At 52.2% G+C, this 19106-nt stretch overlaps 1 protein-coding gene across 1 annotated transcript in view; it reads left to right on the top strand.

Moving 5' to 3' along the window:
• EIF2B5 (eukaryotic translation initiation factor 2B subunit epsilon) overlaps nt 1-19106 on the top strand; it is a 76355-nt gene that overhangs the window by 22140 nt on the left and 35109 nt on the right. The window contains exon 6 of the mRNA XM_075338483.1: nt 4564-4641. Within this exon, the coding sequence (XP_075194598.1) occupies nt 4564-4641 (78 nt within the window). The remainder of the gene's footprint in view (nt 1-4563; nt 4642-19106) is intronic.

Genomic DNA, 19106 nt, shown 5'->3' with positions numbered 1-19106 from the left:
GGCAGGGACAGAGTTTGCAGCTTTTGCTGAGAAACTCTGAGTCACTTTCACAATCCATGGCTCAGTCTATGGACAAATGGTCTGCTAAGATACTAGAAGCTTTGCAGCCCAGACCGGCCCTTACACAGGCCCCGGGCACTGCGGGATCGCCCCCAGGCCCCTCTCGGTCTGCGACGAAGCGTGCTCCTGGGGTGGCCTCTAGTTATTACGTGGAGGACTCCGGCACGGACCGCAGTCCCAGACCGGCTAAGCGGGCTCGCTTAGAATCTTCCCCGACTTCATCACGCTGTTCGGGGTCTCAGCTTGAGGACTCTCTAGAGGATGAGGCGGAGGTCGCAGCCCAGGACTCTGACCCTGACGTTGCTCTCAATCTTGATACACCTGAAGGGGACGCCATAGTAAATGACCTTATAGCGTCCATCAACCAGGTGCTAGATCTTTCTCCCACAACTCTACCTATAGAGGAGTCGGCAGCACAGCAGGAGAAGCACTAGTTTAGGTTTCCCAGACGTACTCGGAGTGCTTTCTTCGATCACTCGAACTTCAGAGATGCTGTCCAGAAGCACAGGGCTTTCCCGGACAAGCGCTTTACTAAACGCCTTAATGACACACGTTACCCCTTCCCCTCTGACGTAGTTAAGGGTTGGGCTCAGTGTCCCAAGGTGGATCCTCCAGTCTCTAGACTGGCGGCTAGATCCGTAGTAGCAGTGGCTGACGGTTCAACGCTCAAGGATGCCACGGACAGGCAGATAGAGCTCCTAATGAAATCCATCTATGAAGCCATAGGCGCGTCCTTTGCCCCAGCCTTTGCAGCAGTGTGGGCACTCCAGGCTATCTCAGCTTGTCTGTCTGAGATTAATGCGGTCACCCGTACCTCTGCTCCGCAAGTAGCGTCTTTGACGTCTCAGGCGTCGGTATTTTCATCCTACGCCATGAATGCTGTCCTGGACTCGGCTAGCCGTACAGCGGTAGCATCCGCCAATTCGGTGGCAGTCCGCAGGGCCATGTGGCTACGCGAATGGAAGGCAGACTCTGCTTCCAAGAAGTTCTTGACCGGTTTGCCCTTTTCTGGCGACCGATTGTTTGGCGAACAATTGGATGAAATTATTAAGCAATCCAAGGGAAAGGACTCGTCCTTACCCCAGCCCAAACCAAAGAGACCTCAGCAACGAAAAATTCAAGCGAGGTTTCGGTCCTGTCGGCCCTCAGCCAGGTCCCAATCCTCATCGTCCAACAGGCCACAGAAGAGCCAGAGAAACTCTTCTGCATGGCGGTCTAAGTCACGTCCTCCAAAGACCGCCGGAGGCACCGTCTCCAAGGCGGCCTCCTCATGACTTTCGGCCTCCCCAAACCGCATCCTCGGTCGGTGGCAGGCTCTCCCGCTTTTGCGACGACTGGTGGCCACATGTCCAAGACCGATGGGTGAGGGACATTCTGTCTCACGGTTACAGGATAGAGTTCAGCTCTCGTCCTCCGACTCGTTTTTTCAGAACATCTCCGCCCCCCGAGCGAACCAAGGTCATGGCATCCGTGGTGGCGGTCCTACACTCTCAGGGCCACTCGGTGATCCCTTACTTAGACGAACAGCGTTCGCTGCAAACAGGGGTGCAATATCTCCTTCGGGCCCAGACACACCCCTTGAGGCGCCTCATGCACTTCCTGGGGAAGATGGTGGCAGCAATGGAGGCAGTTCCCTTTGCGCAGTTTCATCTGCGTCCACTCCAATGGGACATTATCCGCAAATGGGACAAGAGGTCGATGTCCTTAGACAGGAACGTCTCTCTTTCTCTGGCAGCCAAGACCTCTCTTCAGTGGTGGCTTCTTCCCACTTCCCTGTCGAAGGGAAAATCTTTCCTGCCCCCATCCTGGGCTGTGGTCACGACGGACGCGAGTCTGTCAGGGTGGGGAGCGGTTTTTCTCCACCACAAGGCTCAGGGAACCTGGTCTCCGACAGAGTCCTCCCTTCAGATCAATGTTCTGGAGATAAGGGCAGTGTATCTAGCCCTAAAAGCGTTCCATCGGTGGCTGGAGGGCAGACAGATCCGCATACAGTCGGACAACGCCACGGCGGTCGCGTACATCAACCACCAGGGCGGCACTCGCAGTCGTCAAGCCTTCCAAGAAGTTCGGCGGATTCTGCTGTGGGCGGAGGCCACAGCCTCCACCATCTCCGCGGTTCACATCCCAGGCGTAGAAAACTGGGAAGCAGACTTTCTCAGTCGCCAGGGCAGGGACGCAGGGGAATGGTCTCTCACCCGGACGTGTTTCAAGAGATCTGTTGCCGCTGGGGAACGCCGGACGTCGATCTCATGGCGTCTCGGCACAACAACAAAGTCCCGGCATTCATGGCACGGTCTCAGGATCACAGAGCTCTGGCGGCGGACGCCTTAGTTCAGGATTGGTCGCAGTTTCGACTGCCTTATGTATTCCCTCCTCTGGCAATGCTGCCCAGAGTGTTGCGCAAGATCAGGTCCGACTGCCGCCGCGCCATCCTCGTCGCTCCAGACTGGTCGAGGAGGTCGTGGTACCCGGACCTGTGGCACCTCACGGTGGGTCAACCGTGGGCGCTCCCAGACCGACCAGACTTGCTGTCGCAAGGGCCATTTTTCCATCTGAATTCTGCGGCCCTCAACCTGACTGTGTGGCCATTGAGTCCTGGATCCTAGCGTCTTCAGGGTTATCTCAAGAGGTCATTGCCACTATGAGACAGGCCAGGAAACCAACGTCAGCCAAGATCTATCACAGGGCTTGGAGGATCTTCTTAGCCTGGTGCTCTGATAAGGGGTTTACCCCCTGGCCGTTTGCCTTACCCACGTTTCTTTCCTTCCTTCAATCCGGAATGGACAAGGGTTTGTCTCTCGGCTCTCTCAAGGGACAAGTCTCGGCGCTCTCCGTGTTTTTTCAAAAGCGTCTAGCCAGGCTTCCGCAGGTCCGCACGTTCCTGCAGGGAGCTTGCCACATAGTCCCACCTTACAAGCGTCCGCTGGAACCCTGGGATCTCAACAGGGTTCTACGGGCTCTTCAGAAACCGACTTTTGAGCCGCTGCGCGATGTCTCTCTATCACGTCTTTCGCAGAAGGTGGCATTTCTAGTGGCAGTCACATCACTCCGAAGAGTGTCAGAGCTTGCAGCGCTGTCATGCAAAGCCCCCTTCCTGGTATTTCACCAGGATAAGGTGGTTCTGCGTCCGGTCCCGGACTTTCTCCCCAAAATGGTGTCCACTTTTCATCTCAATCAGGATATCTCCTTACCTTCATTTTGCCCTCATCCAATTCACCAATGTGAAAAGGATTTGCATTTGTTAGATCTAGTGAGAGCACTCCGGATCTACGTGTCTCGCACGGCGTCACTGCGCCGTTCTGATGCGCTCTTTGTCCTTGTCGCTGGCCAGCGTAAGGGGTCGCAGGCTTCCAAGTCAACCTTGGCTCGGTGGATCAAGGAACCGATTTTTGAAGCCTACCGTTCTTCTGGGCTTCCGATTCCTTCAGGGCTGAAAGCCCATTCTACCAGAGCCGTGGGTGCGTCCTGGGCATTGCGGCACCGGGCGACGGCTCAGCAGGTGTGTCAGGCAGCTACCTGGTCTAGTCTGCACACTTTCACGAAACACTATCAGGTGCATACCTATGCTTCGGCGGATGCCAGTCTAGGTAGGCTAGTCCTTCAGGCGGCGGTTGCCCACCTGTAAGAGGAGGGCCGTTGTTGGCTCTTTTTATCAAGGTATTCTTTTACCCACCCAGGGACTGCTTTTGGACGTCCCAATTGTCTGGGTCTCCCAATGGAGCGACAAAGAAGAAGGGAATTTTGTTTACTTACCGTAAATTCCTTTTCTTCTAGCTCCTATTGGGAGACCCAGCACCCGCCCCTGTTCCCTTCGGGCTGTTGTTCTTTTGTGTACACATGTTGTTCATGTTGAATTGTTCTTTTGGTTCATGGTTCAGTTCTCCGAACATCCTTCGGATTGAATTTACCTTAGACCAATTTATAAGTTTCCTCCTTCCTGCTTTTGCACCAAAACTGAGGAGCCCGTGATGCACGGGAGGGTGTATAGGCAGAGGGGAGGGGTTACACTTTTTAAAGTGTAATACTTTGTGTGGCCTCCGGAGGCAGAAGCTATACACCCAATTGTCTGGGTCTCCCAATAGGAGCTAGAAGAAAAGGAATTTACGGTAAGTAAACAAAATTCCCTTCATTATAGGCCCTGTCACACACAGAGATAAATCTGCGGCAGATCTGTGGTTGCAGTGAAATTGTGGACAATCAGTGCCAGGTTTGTGGCTGTGTACAAATGGAACAATATGTCCATGATTTCACTGCAACCACAGATCTGCCAAAGATTTATCTCTGTGTGTGACAGGGCCTTATGATGGGATGCCAGACAATCTGCTCTCCTGGAGATTGGAGCCATGAGTTTGTGGCCAGTGACGTATACTGTGGATTACTGACCATATACCATCCTTTGTAGCCCCAATTCAGTGATGCATATTTATCTTTCTGATAATTTATTTTGACGTTTTTTCAGTTACTGATTGATATTGTATTTTCTTTACATTTACTACATTATAGGTCGCAGAGCTGTTCACAGACAACTTTGACTACCAAACTAGAGACGACTTTGTTCGGGGCATCTTGGTTAATGAGGAGGTAAGAATGGCTGTCCGCTGTTTTTTTAGAGTTATTTATGTTCTTTGAATTTACACAGAATTTAGTTTTAGAAGACTGAAAAGTCTTCTCAATAACAAAAATGTATGCTTCATTGGTCGCCATATTGATGGCCAAGGAACTTACAAAAAAAATAAACTACACATAAGAAATTACAGACACTTTATTTTATTTATTTTTCTTTGTCGCTCCTAATTGGGAGACCCAGACAATTGGGTGTATAGCTATGCCTCCGGAGGCCACACAAAGTATTACACTAAAAGTGTAAAGCCCCTCCCCTTCAGCCTATACACCCCCCCGTACTGCTACGGGCTCATCAGTTTTTATGCTTTGTGCGAAGGAGGTCAGACATCCACGCATAGCTCCACAGCTTAGTCAGCAGCAGCTGCTGACTATGTCGGATGGAAGAAAAGAGGGCCCATAACAGGGCCCCCAGCATGCTCCCTTCTCACCCCACTTTTGTCGGCGGTGTTGTTAAGGTTGAGGTATCCATTGCGGGTACGCAGGCTGGAGCCCACATGCTGCTTTCCTTCCCCATCCCCCTTAGGGCTCTGGGTGAAGTGGGATCCCATCGGTCTCCAGGCACAGGAGACCGTGCTCCATCCACAGCTCCTGAGGACCCTGCTGGATAGGAGCCGAGTATCGTTCAGGGACATGGCCCTGCTACTTGGAGGTACTCTGTGTCCCCGTGGGGACCGCGCACAGCAACACTCCAGCATTGCTGGGTGTGCTAGTGCACCGGGGACAGCAGCGCTGGCTGCATGTGTGCCACTATACACTCAGCGTCGCTGAGTGTATTTGTGTAGGGGGACTGCCGCGCTGACCGCCGCTGCCATGGTTATCCCTGCGGCGCGGCTGGGACTGTTAGTGCGCCGGGGACTTCCGCGCCGACCGCGCTTATACGGCGGCCGCGCTTATAACTATAGTCCCCGGCTTCTGCGGCCTAGTCTCATTCTTTTCCCGCCCCCAGCCCTGCCAGTCAGGGGAAGGGCGGGACGCTGTACAGGTCGGCAGCACTGAGGGCTGGAGCATGCTTTGCATACTCCACCCCCCTCACTCTGCACAGTGGGGCACCAGTTCCCGCACTTTTCTGGGTCACGCCCACGGCTCCCTCCTCTCCCCAGGACGCTGGCAGCCATTCCTCTCAGCTCTGCTAACGCTGGAGAGGAGAGACAAGCTCAAAGAGACCCAGGCAGGAATTCTGGTGCCCACACAAACGCTTTGCGCAGGCGGTAAGCAGCACCTGTGGTGCTGGCCCCACTAGTGCAGAAGTGTATTTATAGTTTATATGATTATAGTCTATACTGTGCACTGTTGATTTGTGGCTATTTACCCTCCTGTATTGCTCAGAGGAGACAACAGCATGTCGTCCACAAATAGCAAGGGTGCCATGGCACAGACTTACTATGCTGCCTGTGCAGCATGTACGGCTATACTGCCGGCAGGTTCCACTGACCCTCATTGTGTGCAATGCTCGGCCCCTGTGGCACTTTCTCAGCCGGAGCCTCTGCTAGGGGTAGCCCAGGGAGAACCACCTGTTAACACTGTCCAGGTGACAGGGACGGAGTTTGCAGTTTTTACTGAAAGACTTTCTGAGACTATGGCTAAGATATTAGAAGCCTTGCAGTCCAGGCCGGCATCTCAAGCCAGGGGCACTGTGTTATCATTGTCCCCTGGTTCCCCTCAGTTGGAACAGCAATGTCTTCCCGGGGTGTCTCATGGATCCCAGGGTGAGGTCTCTGACACGGACCGCAGCCCCAGACCGACTAAGCGAGCTCGCTATGAAATTCCCTCGACATCATCACAATGTTCAGGGTCTCAGCGAGAGGACTCTCTGTATGATGAAGCGGAGGTAGCTGATCAGGATTCTGATCCTGAAGCCGCTCTCAACCTTGATACTCCTGATGGGGACGCCATAGTGAATGATCTTATTGCGTCCATCAATGAAATGTTGAATATTTCTCCCTCAGCTCCTCCAGTGGAGGAGTCAGCTTCTCAGCAGGAGAAATTCCGTTTCAGGTTTCCCAAGCGTACAAAGAGTATGTTTCTGGACCACTCTGACTTCAGAGAGGCAGTCCAGAAACACCGAGCTTATCCAGATAAGCGTTTTTCCAAGCGCCTTAAGGATACACGTTACCCTTTTCCCCCTGACGTGGTCAAGGGCTGGACTCAGTGTCCCAAGGTGGATCCTCCAATCTCCAGACTGGCGGCTAGATCCATAGTTGCAGTGGAAGATGGAGCTTCACTCAAGGATGCCACTGACAGACAGATGGAGCTCTGGTTGAAATCCATCTATGAAGCTATCGGCGCGTCTTTTGCTCCAGCATTCGCAGCCGTATGGGCACTCCAAGCTATCTCAGCTGGTCAGGCGCAAATAGACGCACTCACGTACGTCTGCGCCGCAGGTGGCGTCCATAACCTCTCAAACTTCGGCATTTGCGTCCTACGCTATTAATGCTGTCCTGGACTCTGCGACCCGTACGGCGGTTGCAGCCGCCAATTCGGTGGTAATACGCAGGGCCTTGTGGCTGCGGGAATGGAAGGCAGATTCGGCTTCCAAAAAGTGCTTAACTGGATTGCCATTTTCGGGCGACCGTTTGTTTGGTGAGAGATTGGATGAAATCATCAAACAATCCAAGGGAAAGGAAACATCCTTACCCCAAGCCAAACCAAAAACACCCCAACAGAGGAGGGGACAGTCGAGGTTTCGGTCCTTTCGGGGTGCGGGCAGGTCACAATTCTCCTCGTCCAAAAGGCCTCAGAAGGATCAGAGGAACGCCGACGCATGGCGGTCTAAATCACGCCCTAAAAAGACCGCCGGAGGTGCCGCTACCAAGGCGGCTTCCTCATGACTTACGGCCTCCTCACACCGCATCCTCGGTCGGTGGCAGGCTCCCCCGCTTTTGCGACACCTGGCTGCCACAAGTTAAAGACCGTTGGGTGAGAGACATTTTGTCTCACGGTTACAGGATAGAGTTCAGCTCTCGTCCTCCGACTCTATTCTTCAGAACATCTCCGCCTCCCGAGCGAGCCGAGGCTCTTCTGCAGGCGGTGGGCATTCTGAAGGCAGAAGGAGTGGTGGTCCCGGTTCCTCTTCAGCAACAGGGTCACGGTTTCTACTCCAACCTGTTTGTGGTTCCAAAGAAGGACGGGTCCTTCCGTCCTGTTTTGGACCTAAAACTGCTCAACAAACACGTAAGGACCAGGCGGTTCCGGATGGAATCCCTCCGCTCCGTCATCGCCTCAATGTTCCAAGGAGATTTCCTAGCATCGATCGATATCAAGGATGCTTATCTCCACGTACCAATTGCTCCAGAGCATCAGCGCTTCTTGCGCTTCGCCATAGGAGACGAACACCTTCAGTTCGCGGCACTGCCGTTCGGCCTGGCGACAGCCCCAAGGGTTGTCACAAAGGTCATGGCTACAGTAGTTGCGGTCCTCCACTCTCAGGGTCACTCAGTGATACCTTACTTAGACGATCTGCTGGTCAAGGCACCCTCTCAAGAGGCATGCCAACACAGCCTCAACGTTACTCTGGAGATTCTCCAGAGTTTCGGGTGGATCATCAATTTTCCAAAGTCAAATCTGACACCGGTCCAATCACTGACATATCTTGGCATGGAGTTTCATACTCTTCCAGCGATAGTGAAGCTTCCGCTGGACAAACAGCGTTCACTACACACAGGGGTACAATCCCTCCTTCAAGGTCGGTCACACCCCTTGACGCACCTCATGCACTTCCTGGGGAAGATGGTGGCAGCAATGGAAGCAGTCCCTTTCGCGCAGTTTCACCTGCGTCCTCTTCAATGGGGCATCCTACGCAAGTGGGACAGGAGGCCGACGTCCCTAGACAGGAACGTCTCCCTCTCTCAAGCAACCAAAGCTTCCCTTCGGTGGTGGCTTCTTCCCACCTCATTATCGAAAGGGAAATCCTTCCTACCCCCATCCTGGGCGGTGGTCACGACGGACGCGAGCCTGTCAGGGTGGGGAGCAGTTTTTCTCCACCACAGGGCTCAGGGTACGTGGACTCAGCAAGAGTCCTCACTTCAGATCAATGTTCTGGAGATCAGGGCAGTGTATCTTGCCCTAAAAGCGTTCCAGCAGTGGCTGGAAGGCAAGCAGATCCGAATTCAGTCGGACAACTCCACAGCGGTGGCTTACATCAACCACCAAGGTGGGACACGCAGTCGGCAAGCCTTCCAGGAAGTCCGGCGGATTCTGCTGTGGGTGGAAGCCACAGCATCCACCATATCCGCAGTTCACATCCCGGGCGTAGAAAACTGGGAAGCAGACTTTCTCAGTCGCCAGGGCATGGACGCAGGGGAATGGTCCCTTCACCCGGACGTGTTTCAGGAGATCTGTTGGCGCTGGGGGATGCCGGACGTCGACCTAATGGCGTCACGGCACAACAACAAGGTCCCAACATTCATGGCTCGATCTCAAGATCACAGAGCTCTGGCGGCAGACGCCTTAGTTCAGGATTGGTCGCAGTTTCAGCTTCCTTATGTGTTTCTTCCTCTGGCTCTGTTGCCCAGAGTGTTACGCAAGATAAGGGCCGACTGCCGCCGCGCCATCCTCGTCGCTCCAGACTGGCCGAGGAGGTCGTGGTACCTGGATCTGTGGCATCTCACGGTCGGCCAACCGTGGGCACTGCCAGACCGACCAGATTTGCTGTCTCAAGGGCCGTTTTTCCATCTGAATTCTGCGGCCCTCAACCTGACTGTGTGGCCATTGAGTCCTGGATCCTAGCATCTTCAGGATTATCTCAAGAGGTCATTGCCACTATGAGACAGGCTAGGAAACCAACGTCCGCCAAGATCTACCACAGGACGTGGAAAATATTCCTGTCGTGGTGCTCTGCTCAGGCGTTTTCTCCCTGGCCATTTGCCTTGCCCACTTTTCATCTCAATCAGGACATCTCCTTACCCTCGTTTTGTCCTCATCCAGTTCACCAATGTGAAAAGGATTTGCACTTGTTAGATCTGGTGAGAGCACTCAGACTCTACATTTCTCGTACGGCGCCCCTGCGCCGCTCCGATGCTCTCTTTGTCCTTGTCGCTGGCCAGCATAAAGGGACACAAGCTTCCAAATCAACCCTGGCTCGGTGGATCAAGGAACCAATTCTCGAAGCTTACCGTTCCTCGGGGCTTCCGGTTCCCTCAGGACTGAAGGCCCATTCTACCAGGGCCGTGGGAGCGTCCTGGGCCTTGCGACACCAGGCTACGGCTCAGCAGATGTGTCAGGCAACTACCTGGTCGAGCCTGCACACCTTCACGAAACACTATCAGATGCATACCTATGCTTCGGCAGATGCCAGCCTAGGTAGGCGAGTCCTTCAGGCGGCAGTTGCCCACCTGTAGGACGGAGCCGTTACGGCTCTATTATGAGGTATTATTTACCCACCCGGGGACTGCTTTTGGACGTCCCAATTGTCTGGGTCTCCCAATTAGGAGCGACAAAGAAGAAGGGAATTTTGTTTACTTACCGTAAATTCCTTTTCTTCTAGCTCCAATTGGGAGACCCAGCACCCGCCCCTGTTTTTTGTATACACATGTTGTTCATGTTAAATGGTTTCAGTTCTCCGATATTCCTTCGGATTGAATTTACTTTAAACCAGTTTATAATTTTTTCCTCTTTTTGGCTTTTGCACCAAAACTGATGAGCCCGTAGCAGTACGGGGGGTGTATAGGCTGAAGGGGAGGGGCTTTACACTTTTAGTGTAATACTTTGTGTGGCCTCCGGAGGCATAGCTATACACCCAATTGTCTGGGTCTCCCAATTGGAGCTAGAAGAAAAGGAATTTACGGTAAGTAAACAAAATTCCCTTCATTTTGCTCACTTAAATAGCGCTATTAATCCCACAGCGCTTTATAGATGGGATTATCACTGTGTGCCCATTGGGGCTCACAACCTACGTTCCCGATCAGTATGTCTTTCTTGGAGTGTGGGAAGAAACCAAAGAACTCAGAGGAAACCCACACAAACACAGGGAGAACATACAATCTCCTTGCAGATTTTGTCATTTGTGGAATTTGAACCCAGGAATTTGAACAAATTATTAAACAACATTTATGCAAGTACCTGGATGAGAATGAAGTGATTAACCAGAGCCAGCATGGGGTTTTTAACGAAGTCATATCAGACTAACTTAATTTCCTTCTATGACCGAATCACTGACTGGGTAGATCAGGGAAATGCAGTAGATATAGTATATTTTGACTTCAGCTAAGCATTTGACAAAGTATCTCATACAATCCTTATTGAAAAAATGACCAAGTGTGGAATGGACAAGACAAGGCAACTGTTAGATGCATTCGTAACTGGCTTAGTTATGAGTCAGAGCGTGGTCATAAATGGCTGCACATCCAGTTGGAAGACTGTCTCAAGTGGGTTACCACAGGGCTCTGTCCTGGGCCCCTTGTTGTTCAACATCTTTATCAATGATTTAGATAGAGGAATTAAGGGTAAACTGATTAAATTTGCTGAGGACACAACACTTTTAGGAATAGCTAATACTAGAGAAGAGAGAGAGGATTCAACAAGATCTAAACAAGCTGGAACAGTGGGCAGCAACTAACAGAATAGTTTCTAGCATGGAGAAATGCAAAGTCATACATCTTGGCAAGAATAATGAAAAGAGCATATACAGCATGGGAGGAATAGAGCTATCCAACAGCATGTGTGAAAAAGACTTAGGTATAATAAAAGATCACAGACTGAACATGAGTCAACAGTGTGATGCAGCAGCAAAATAGCAAACACCATTCTAGGATGTATTAACAGAAGCATACAGTCTAGATCACATGAAGTAATTATCCCCCTTTACTCCTCTTTGGTCAGACCTCATCTGGAATATTGTGTCCAGTTCTGGGCACCACATTTTAAAAAAGACATCAACAAACTGAAGCGAGTTCAGAGAGGAGTGACCAGAATGGTGACTGGTCTGCAAACCATGTCCTATGAGGAACTGTTACAGGATTTAGGATTGTTTAGCTTGCAAAAGAGAAGACTGAGAGGAGACCTAATAGCTGTCTACAAATATCTTAAAAGCTGTCACACTGTAGAGGGATCAGTTTTATTCTCATTTTCACAAGGGAAATCTAGAAGCAATGGGATGAGACTGATGGGGAGTTGACACAGATTAGATATTAGAAAAAACTTTTTGATCGTGAGGGTGATCGAGAGAAACAGGCTGCCACAAGAGGTGGTGAGTTCTCCTTCGATGGAAGTCTTTAAAAAGAGGTTGGATTGGCATATGTCTGGGATGATTTAGTGAATCCTGCTTTGAGCAGGGGGTTGCACTAGATGACTCAGGAGGTCCATTCCAACTCTAATATTCTATGACCCCAGCGCTGAAAGACTGTAGTGCTAACCACTGAGCCACCGTGCTGCACACTATGACTTACTGGTGACCTTTTGCCTCTTAAGAGGATCTGTCGCTTGTCCAAAAATGTCTGATTTAGTAAATGGTTGTATTCTTTGCTAGCATCTTGTTTTCATTGTGCTTTTCTTCTGTTATTCTTCCTAAAAATGAATATTAAGTTGAGGTTTGGGTGTGTCCATATACAGTCTGCCACCGTCCAATCAGTGCGGACTCAATAGAAACACACCCTTTCTCTGACGCCTCATTGGGGGACACAGGACCATGGGTGTTATGCTGCCTATCCATAGGAGGACACTAAGTAGTTACAAAAGCATAGCTCCTCCTCTGCTGTATACACCCCCTGGCCGGGCCAGGCAACCTCAGTTTTAGCTTAGTGTCTGTAGGAGGCACTTTCTTTCAAGGTTTGTTTATTTTTTGAGGGCGACGGTTTCCTTTTGGGACCGATCTCCCACTACCATCAACGGGCGGGAACGTGGAGTGTCGCCTCCACGTACCCCCTCCTGCGACGCTGGATCCTGGGCTGGACGACGGGTTCCACAGACACCGATTTTCCAAAGCCCAGGGTAGAGGCCTGTGCCCCTATAGCTCAATTCCTCAGCCCCTCTTTGCAGGCTCTGAGTTGAATATGGCACCGGTGTGACCAGACACAGCAAGCTGACTCTGCTATTTTCACTGCCTGGAGGGAAGCAGTGTTTTAAGGTGAGATCCCTCCTGACTGGTTTCCCAGACAAAGGGAGAAAAGACGCTGCAGGGAAGGCTCCCAGGTCAGCAAGGAGGAGAGCCCCAAGGATCCTGCACACTGTTAACTTTTCTCTAGCTTGCTGGCTGGAGGAGGGGGGAAAGTCACTCCTGTTTGCAGAAAGTCCTGCAGATAATTTCCTGGTGGCAGGGGGAGGTCCCAGGGCTCAGGGACTCACGCTGTTTGTTTGCTCTGTTTATTTGCTCTAGCAGAAAAGCCGGCTGATAACCACCAGTGACAAGCTGTGTGCTGACTGGAGGGAGAGGGAGGAAAACTATCAGAAGCTCCCTTCCCGCCGTTTTTTACTACCCACAGCAGGGGGGGGCACACTGACTTTATCTTCGCGCTCTTTTTTAGCGCTAAGCCCCACCCCTAGGAAAGCGTGCGAAGATCTCCATAGAGCTTAATCCTTCCTTCCTGAGGACAGGGCCATCGGCTGATTCTGGTGAGGTGCTTGCTTCACTTGTAGCTCTGCTGAGCATTACTCCCCCTCCTGGCATACTCCTATTAGGAACATGCAGAATTCTAAGGGCACTAAGCGTGCTAAGGCCGAGATAGTCTATTATTCAGCCTGCACTGTTTGCCACGCTGAGCTACCACGTAAACACACCTCCTCTCTGTGAGTTCTGTGCCCCTATAGTCCCCCAAGACCCCCCTGCCACCACCACAGTCAGCCCAGAGCCTAAGGCTCCCAGCCCACCGGAATGGGCACAGTTTCTGTCCCAATCCATGGAAAAACTGTCACAGAACCTGGTGCTGGCTATGCAATGTCATCCTCCACACCCTTCTGGGTCCCTGGACGGAACGCAGCCTGAGGATACCCCTATGGAGGATCCTTCTGAGGTAATCCGGGCACATGCTTCACCGGTTGCAGGGATCAGGAAAAGCGCACACGGCCAGGTGTCTCCAGCGGGCTCTCCACGGCTTCTGAAGAGCTGCAGAAGGGAGAATGCTGTTTATACCAGGAGGATTCCTTGGTTTCAGCCTCCCCAGATGATCAAACTGCCATAGACTCCCTTTTAGCAGTAATCAACCAAACTCTGCATGTGGAGGATCCCCCATCCACTACCACTGACCATGCGGTCTCCTTTAAGAGGGCAAGGAAACCCCAAAAAGGTTTTCACTGATCACCCAGAGTTTCAGGATATCCTCACAAAGCAAAGGGAGAAGCCTGACAGGCGCTTCGGTAACCGAAAACTCATGGAGTCCCGGTACCCTTTTGCCTCACCTGCCCCTAAGGGCTGGGCCAATCCGCCCTCGGTCGAGCCCCCCCCCGGTCTCCCGCCTTACCACAAAGACGCTCCTGTCTTTACCCGATGGTTCCTCCATCAAGGACCCGACAGACAGACAGGTGGAGCACCTCGCCCGCTCTGCTTTTGAGGCTGCGGGTTCCTCCCTCTCGCCCTCCTTTGCCGCTGTGTGGGTCGCAAAGGCGATCTCGGTCTGGGCAGAATCCCTTAAAGGGAAGATATCGCGTTTTTTTATTTTTGTATTAAAAATAGTGATTATGAAATCAAGTATTTCTAATACAAAATGAAAATCGCAGCTTATTTAGTTTTAATGTAATTCTTATTTTACTGGAGGCACTGGGGGCTGCCATGCTAGATTTGCCTTGTGTGTAACGACAGTAACTCCTTCCTTTATGGCAGCCCCTGTGCATAGACTGATAGTCGGGCTCCGACCCCTTGCCATACGTTACAGTGGGCGTCTGCTGTGACGTGGACGCGCCCCCTGGGCAGTCCAGAACACGAGGGAGGAGTTCAGCGCCATTATTGTGGAGCTCACAGCATGTGCTGTTTGCTCCACTTTACCCCTGTCAACCGCCGGGATGTGTGAGTACGGGCTGCCTCCCCTCCCCTCCTTACAGTCTCCAATGACATCCCATCTTTCCGTTCTCCCCAGCCCCTGCTCTGCCCCAGCTACTGCCGCCGCCGTTACCGTCTCCAATGACACCCCCCTCCCTCCGTTCTCCCAAGTCACCGCTCTGCCCGCTGCCGCAGCTCCCCCAGCTCTGCCCGCCGCCGCTGCTGTGTGTGTGTGTGTGTGTGTGTGTGTGTGTGTGCGCGCGATTGTACAGGTATGTGCGATATCGTGAGTGTATGCGATCGGATGTGTGAGTGTATGCGATCGGATGTGTGAAATGTCGGCCGGACGCAGGGGAGGATGGCATGCAGCACAGCTGCCTGGAGCGCCCACCGGAGGTCACAGGGAGGAATTATGTGAAAGGTGTGTGTGTGTGTGTGTGTGTGGCACAAGGTCCCCATCAGGGGTGATTGTGTGTGTGCACGCGCGCGCCACTGCATGTGAGTACATGTGTGTGTACCGGTGATACTGTCTGCAGGGTTGTGTATCTAATCCTATCCTTTGTGATTCTGTCTGCTGAGCTGTGTATCTAAAGGTGGTGTCACACACAGCGACGACGACAACAACGACATCGCTGCTACGTCACCATTTTCTGTGACGTTGCAGCGACGTCCTGTCGCTGTCACTGTGTGTGACATCCAGCAACGAGCTGGCCCCTGCTGTGAGGTTGTTGCTCGTTGCTGAATGTCCTGCTTCATTTTTTCGTCGTCGCTCTCCCGCTGTGAAGCACACATCGCTGTGTGTGACAGCGAGAGAGCGACGAAATGAAGCGAGCAGGGAGCAGGAGCCGGCGTCTGGCAGCTGCGGAAAGCTGTAACCACTGTAAACATCGGGTAACCAAGGGAAGACCTTTCCCTGGTTACCCGATATTTACCTTCGTTACCAGCCTCCGCCGCTCTTGCTGCCAGTGCTGGCTCCTGCTCTGTGCACATGTAGCTGCAGTACGCATCGGGTAATTAACCCTATGTGTACTGTAGCTAGGAGAGCAAGGAGCCAGCGCTAAGCAGTGTGCGCGGCTCCCTGCTCTCTGCACTGTGACATGTAGCTACAGTACACATCGGGTTAATTAACCCGATGTGTACTGTAGCTAGGAGAGCAAGGAGCCAGCGCTAAGCAGTGTGCGCGGCTCCCTGCTCTCTGCACATGTAGCGACGTTATGATCGCTGCTGCGTCGCTGTGTTTGACAGCTAAGCAGCGATCATAACAGCGACTTACAAGGTCGCTGTTACGTCACAGAAAGTGGTGACGTAACAGCGATGTCGATGTCGCTGTCGCTATGTGTGAACCCAGCTTAATCCTCTCCTGGGTGATGCTGTCTGCTGAGCTGTGTATCTAATCCTCTCCTGTGTGATACTGTCTGCTGAGCTGTGTATCTAATCCTCTCCTGTGTGATACTGTCTGCTGAGCTGTGTATCTAATCCTATCCTGTGTGATACTGTCTGCTGAGCCGTGTATCTAATCCTGTCCTGGGTTATGCTGTCTGCTGAGCCGTGTATCTAATCCTCTCCTGTGTGATACTGTCTGCTGAGCCGTGTATCTAATCCTCTCCTGTGTGATACTGTCTGCTGAGCTGTGTATCTAATCCTATCCTGTGTGATACTGTCTGCTGAGCTGTGTATCTAATCCTCTCCTGTGTGATACTGTCTGCTGAGCTGTGTATCTAATCCTATCCTGTGTGATACTGTCTGCTGAGCCGTGTATCTAATCCTGTCCTGGGTGATGCTGTCTGCTGAGCCGTGTATCTAATCCTCTCCTGTGTGATACTGTCTGCTGAGCTGTGTATCTAATCCTGTCCTGGGTGATGCTGTCTGCTGAGCCGTGTATCTAATCCTCTCCTGTTTGATACTGTCTGCTGAGCTGTGTATCTAATCCTATCCTGTGTGATACTGTCTGCTGTGCCGTGTATCTAATCCTGTCCTGGGTGATGCCGTCTGCTGAGCCGTGTATCTAATCCTCTCCTGTGTGATACTGTCTGCTGAGCCATGTATCTAATACTATCCTGTGTGATACTCCTGCTGTCCTTGGTGACACTTTAGGCATTTCTGGTCACCATGAAAATGGCTGTGCACTCTGTCCCTACATGTCATTCTCTGTTATCTGTTGTAAACACTCAGATTAGGAGGGGGGAGGCGACATCACACACAGGAGAGCAGACTCCTCCCACTTTACGGCAGGCTGTAATCTGAGCTTTTTATACAGTGGAAATTCAGTAGGATTTCAGAAGCTGCTCCCCCTAGTGTTTAACAGTGGAAAATATCAAACTTTTTAATTTTTTTTTATATTTTGCACAATTAAAAAAAAATATATATATTTAAACAAAACATTTAAACATTATTACTTTACATTTTTTTCAGTTATTATTATTTATTTATTTTTTTTGACGATACCTTCCCTTTAACACTTCGCTTGAGGAATCCCAGTTCACTCATACCTTCACAGAGGTAACAGCTCAAATTGCCGCTGCGGCGGAGTACCTCATGCAGGCCTCCATGGACGCTGCTACCTGCGCAGCGTTTGCCGCTTCAAATACCATAGCCATCCGTAGAGCTCTCTGGCTCCGACAATGGCGAGCGGACTCTGCCTCCAAGAAGTCTCTCACGGGCCTTCCCTTTTTTCCAGACCGATTGTTTGGCGAACGTCTGGACAAGCTCATTTCTGACGCCACGGGAGGAAAGAGTACCTCCCTCCCCCAGCTGAAGTCCAGGACGTCCTTCACCAAACGTCCACAGTCCTCGTTCCGCTCCTTTCGGAACTCATTTGGTTGGTCGAGATCCCGTGCTGTCCCCGCCACCAGCCGCGGACTACGCAGGGACCGACCTTCTCAGCTCTCCCCGAAACCCACTTCGTCATGGGAGCCTAGACCGAAACAGTCCAGGACTAGGGAGACTCAGCCATGACGTTTTCCCCCCTCATGACTCCTTCCGCGCCCCGGAAGACACACTCATTGTAGGAGGTCGACTGCGGCTCTTTCATCACATCTGGGCTGCCGCCTCAGACAAATGGGTGCGAGACCTTGTGTCTTCCGGTTACCACATTGAATTTCGGACCCGACCCCCGAGTCGGTTCTTTCTCTCAAACCCCCCAAAGACTCAAACGACGCAAAGCTTTTTTCTCAGCAATCCACTTGCTCCAAACAGCAGGAGTGATAATACCTGTCCCAGACGACGAGAAGCTCGGGGGTTTTTATTCCAACCTCTTTGTGGTCCCCAAAAAGGATGGGTCAGTTCGGCCCATCCTGGACCTCAAACACCTAAACAAACATGTGCACGTACGGACATTCAGAATGGAGTCCCTAAGGTCCATTATTGCATCCATGGTCGAAGGGGAATTCCTCGCCTCCATAGACATCAAGGACGCGTACCGGCACATACCCATCGCCCCAGATCACCAAAAGTTCCTCCGCTTCGCAATTCAGGACTCCCACTTTCAATTCGTAGCTCTACCCTTCTGCCTTGCCACCGCACCAAGGGTCTTCACCAAAGTCATGGCAGCCGGCGGCCATGAGCGTCCTTCACGCCAGGGGAGTAGTCGTTCTCCCTTACTTGGACGACCTCCTCATCAAGGCCCCCTCCTTCCGCGACTGCTCAACCAGCGTACAGATCACTGTGGACACCCTATCCCGCTTAGGGTGGCTAGTGAATCTGGACAAATCATCCCCGATCCCATCACGATCCATCACCTTCCTGGGCATGTCCCTGGACACCCGTCGGGGCTTGATCCTTCTCCCTCAGGACAAGGCGATCTCTCTTCAACGAGCGGTACGCTGCCTTCTACGTCCTCCGTCTCGCTCCATTCGATTCAGCATGAAAGTGCTCGGAAGGATGGTGGCAGCTATGGAAGCAGCAGTACCCTTTGCTCAACTGCACCTGTGCCCACTGCAGCTAGCCCTTCTAGCGGCCTGGGACAAGAGTCCCTTCTCCCTGGACAGACATCTTCACCTGACGCCTTCAGTCAGGTACGCACTCCGCTTGTGGCTTCGGTCATCATCCCTATCGAAAGGGAGATCTTTTCTCCCAGTGAACTGGCTGGTCCTGACCACGGACGCCAGCCTCCTAGGCTGGGGAGTAGTGTACCGGCACCACACTGCTCAAGGACGTTGGACGCACCAGGAGTCTTTCCTACCCATAAACATCCTGGAACTCCGCTCAATCTTCCTCGCGCTCAGAGCGTTCTGCCCTCTGCTAGCGGGTCATCAGATTCAAGTCCAATCGGACAATGCGACAGCTGTAGCCTATATCAATCGGCAGGGGGGCACCCGCAGCAAAGCGGCTTATCTCGAGGCCCACAAGATCCTCAGCTGGGCCGAATCGTTGGGATCAGTGATATCAGCAGTACACATACCGGGGGTAGAGAACTGGGCAACAGACTTTCTAAGTCGCCAAGGCCTGGCCGCCGGAGAATGGTCTCTCCACCCTGAAGTGTTTCTACATATCTGCACTCGCTGGGGCACACCAGACGTGG

The sequence above is a fragment of the Anomaloglossus baeobatrachus genome, chromosome 3, assembly GCF_048569485.1.
Source record: "Anomaloglossus baeobatrachus isolate aAnoBae1 chromosome 3, aAnoBae1.hap1, whole genome shotgun sequence".
NCBI lineage: Eukaryota > Metazoa > Chordata > Amphibia > Anura > Aromobatidae > Anomaloglossus > Anomaloglossus baeobatrachus.
Note: the sequence above shows the minus strand (reverse complement) of the source record. Positions and strands in the feature narration are given on the sequence as shown.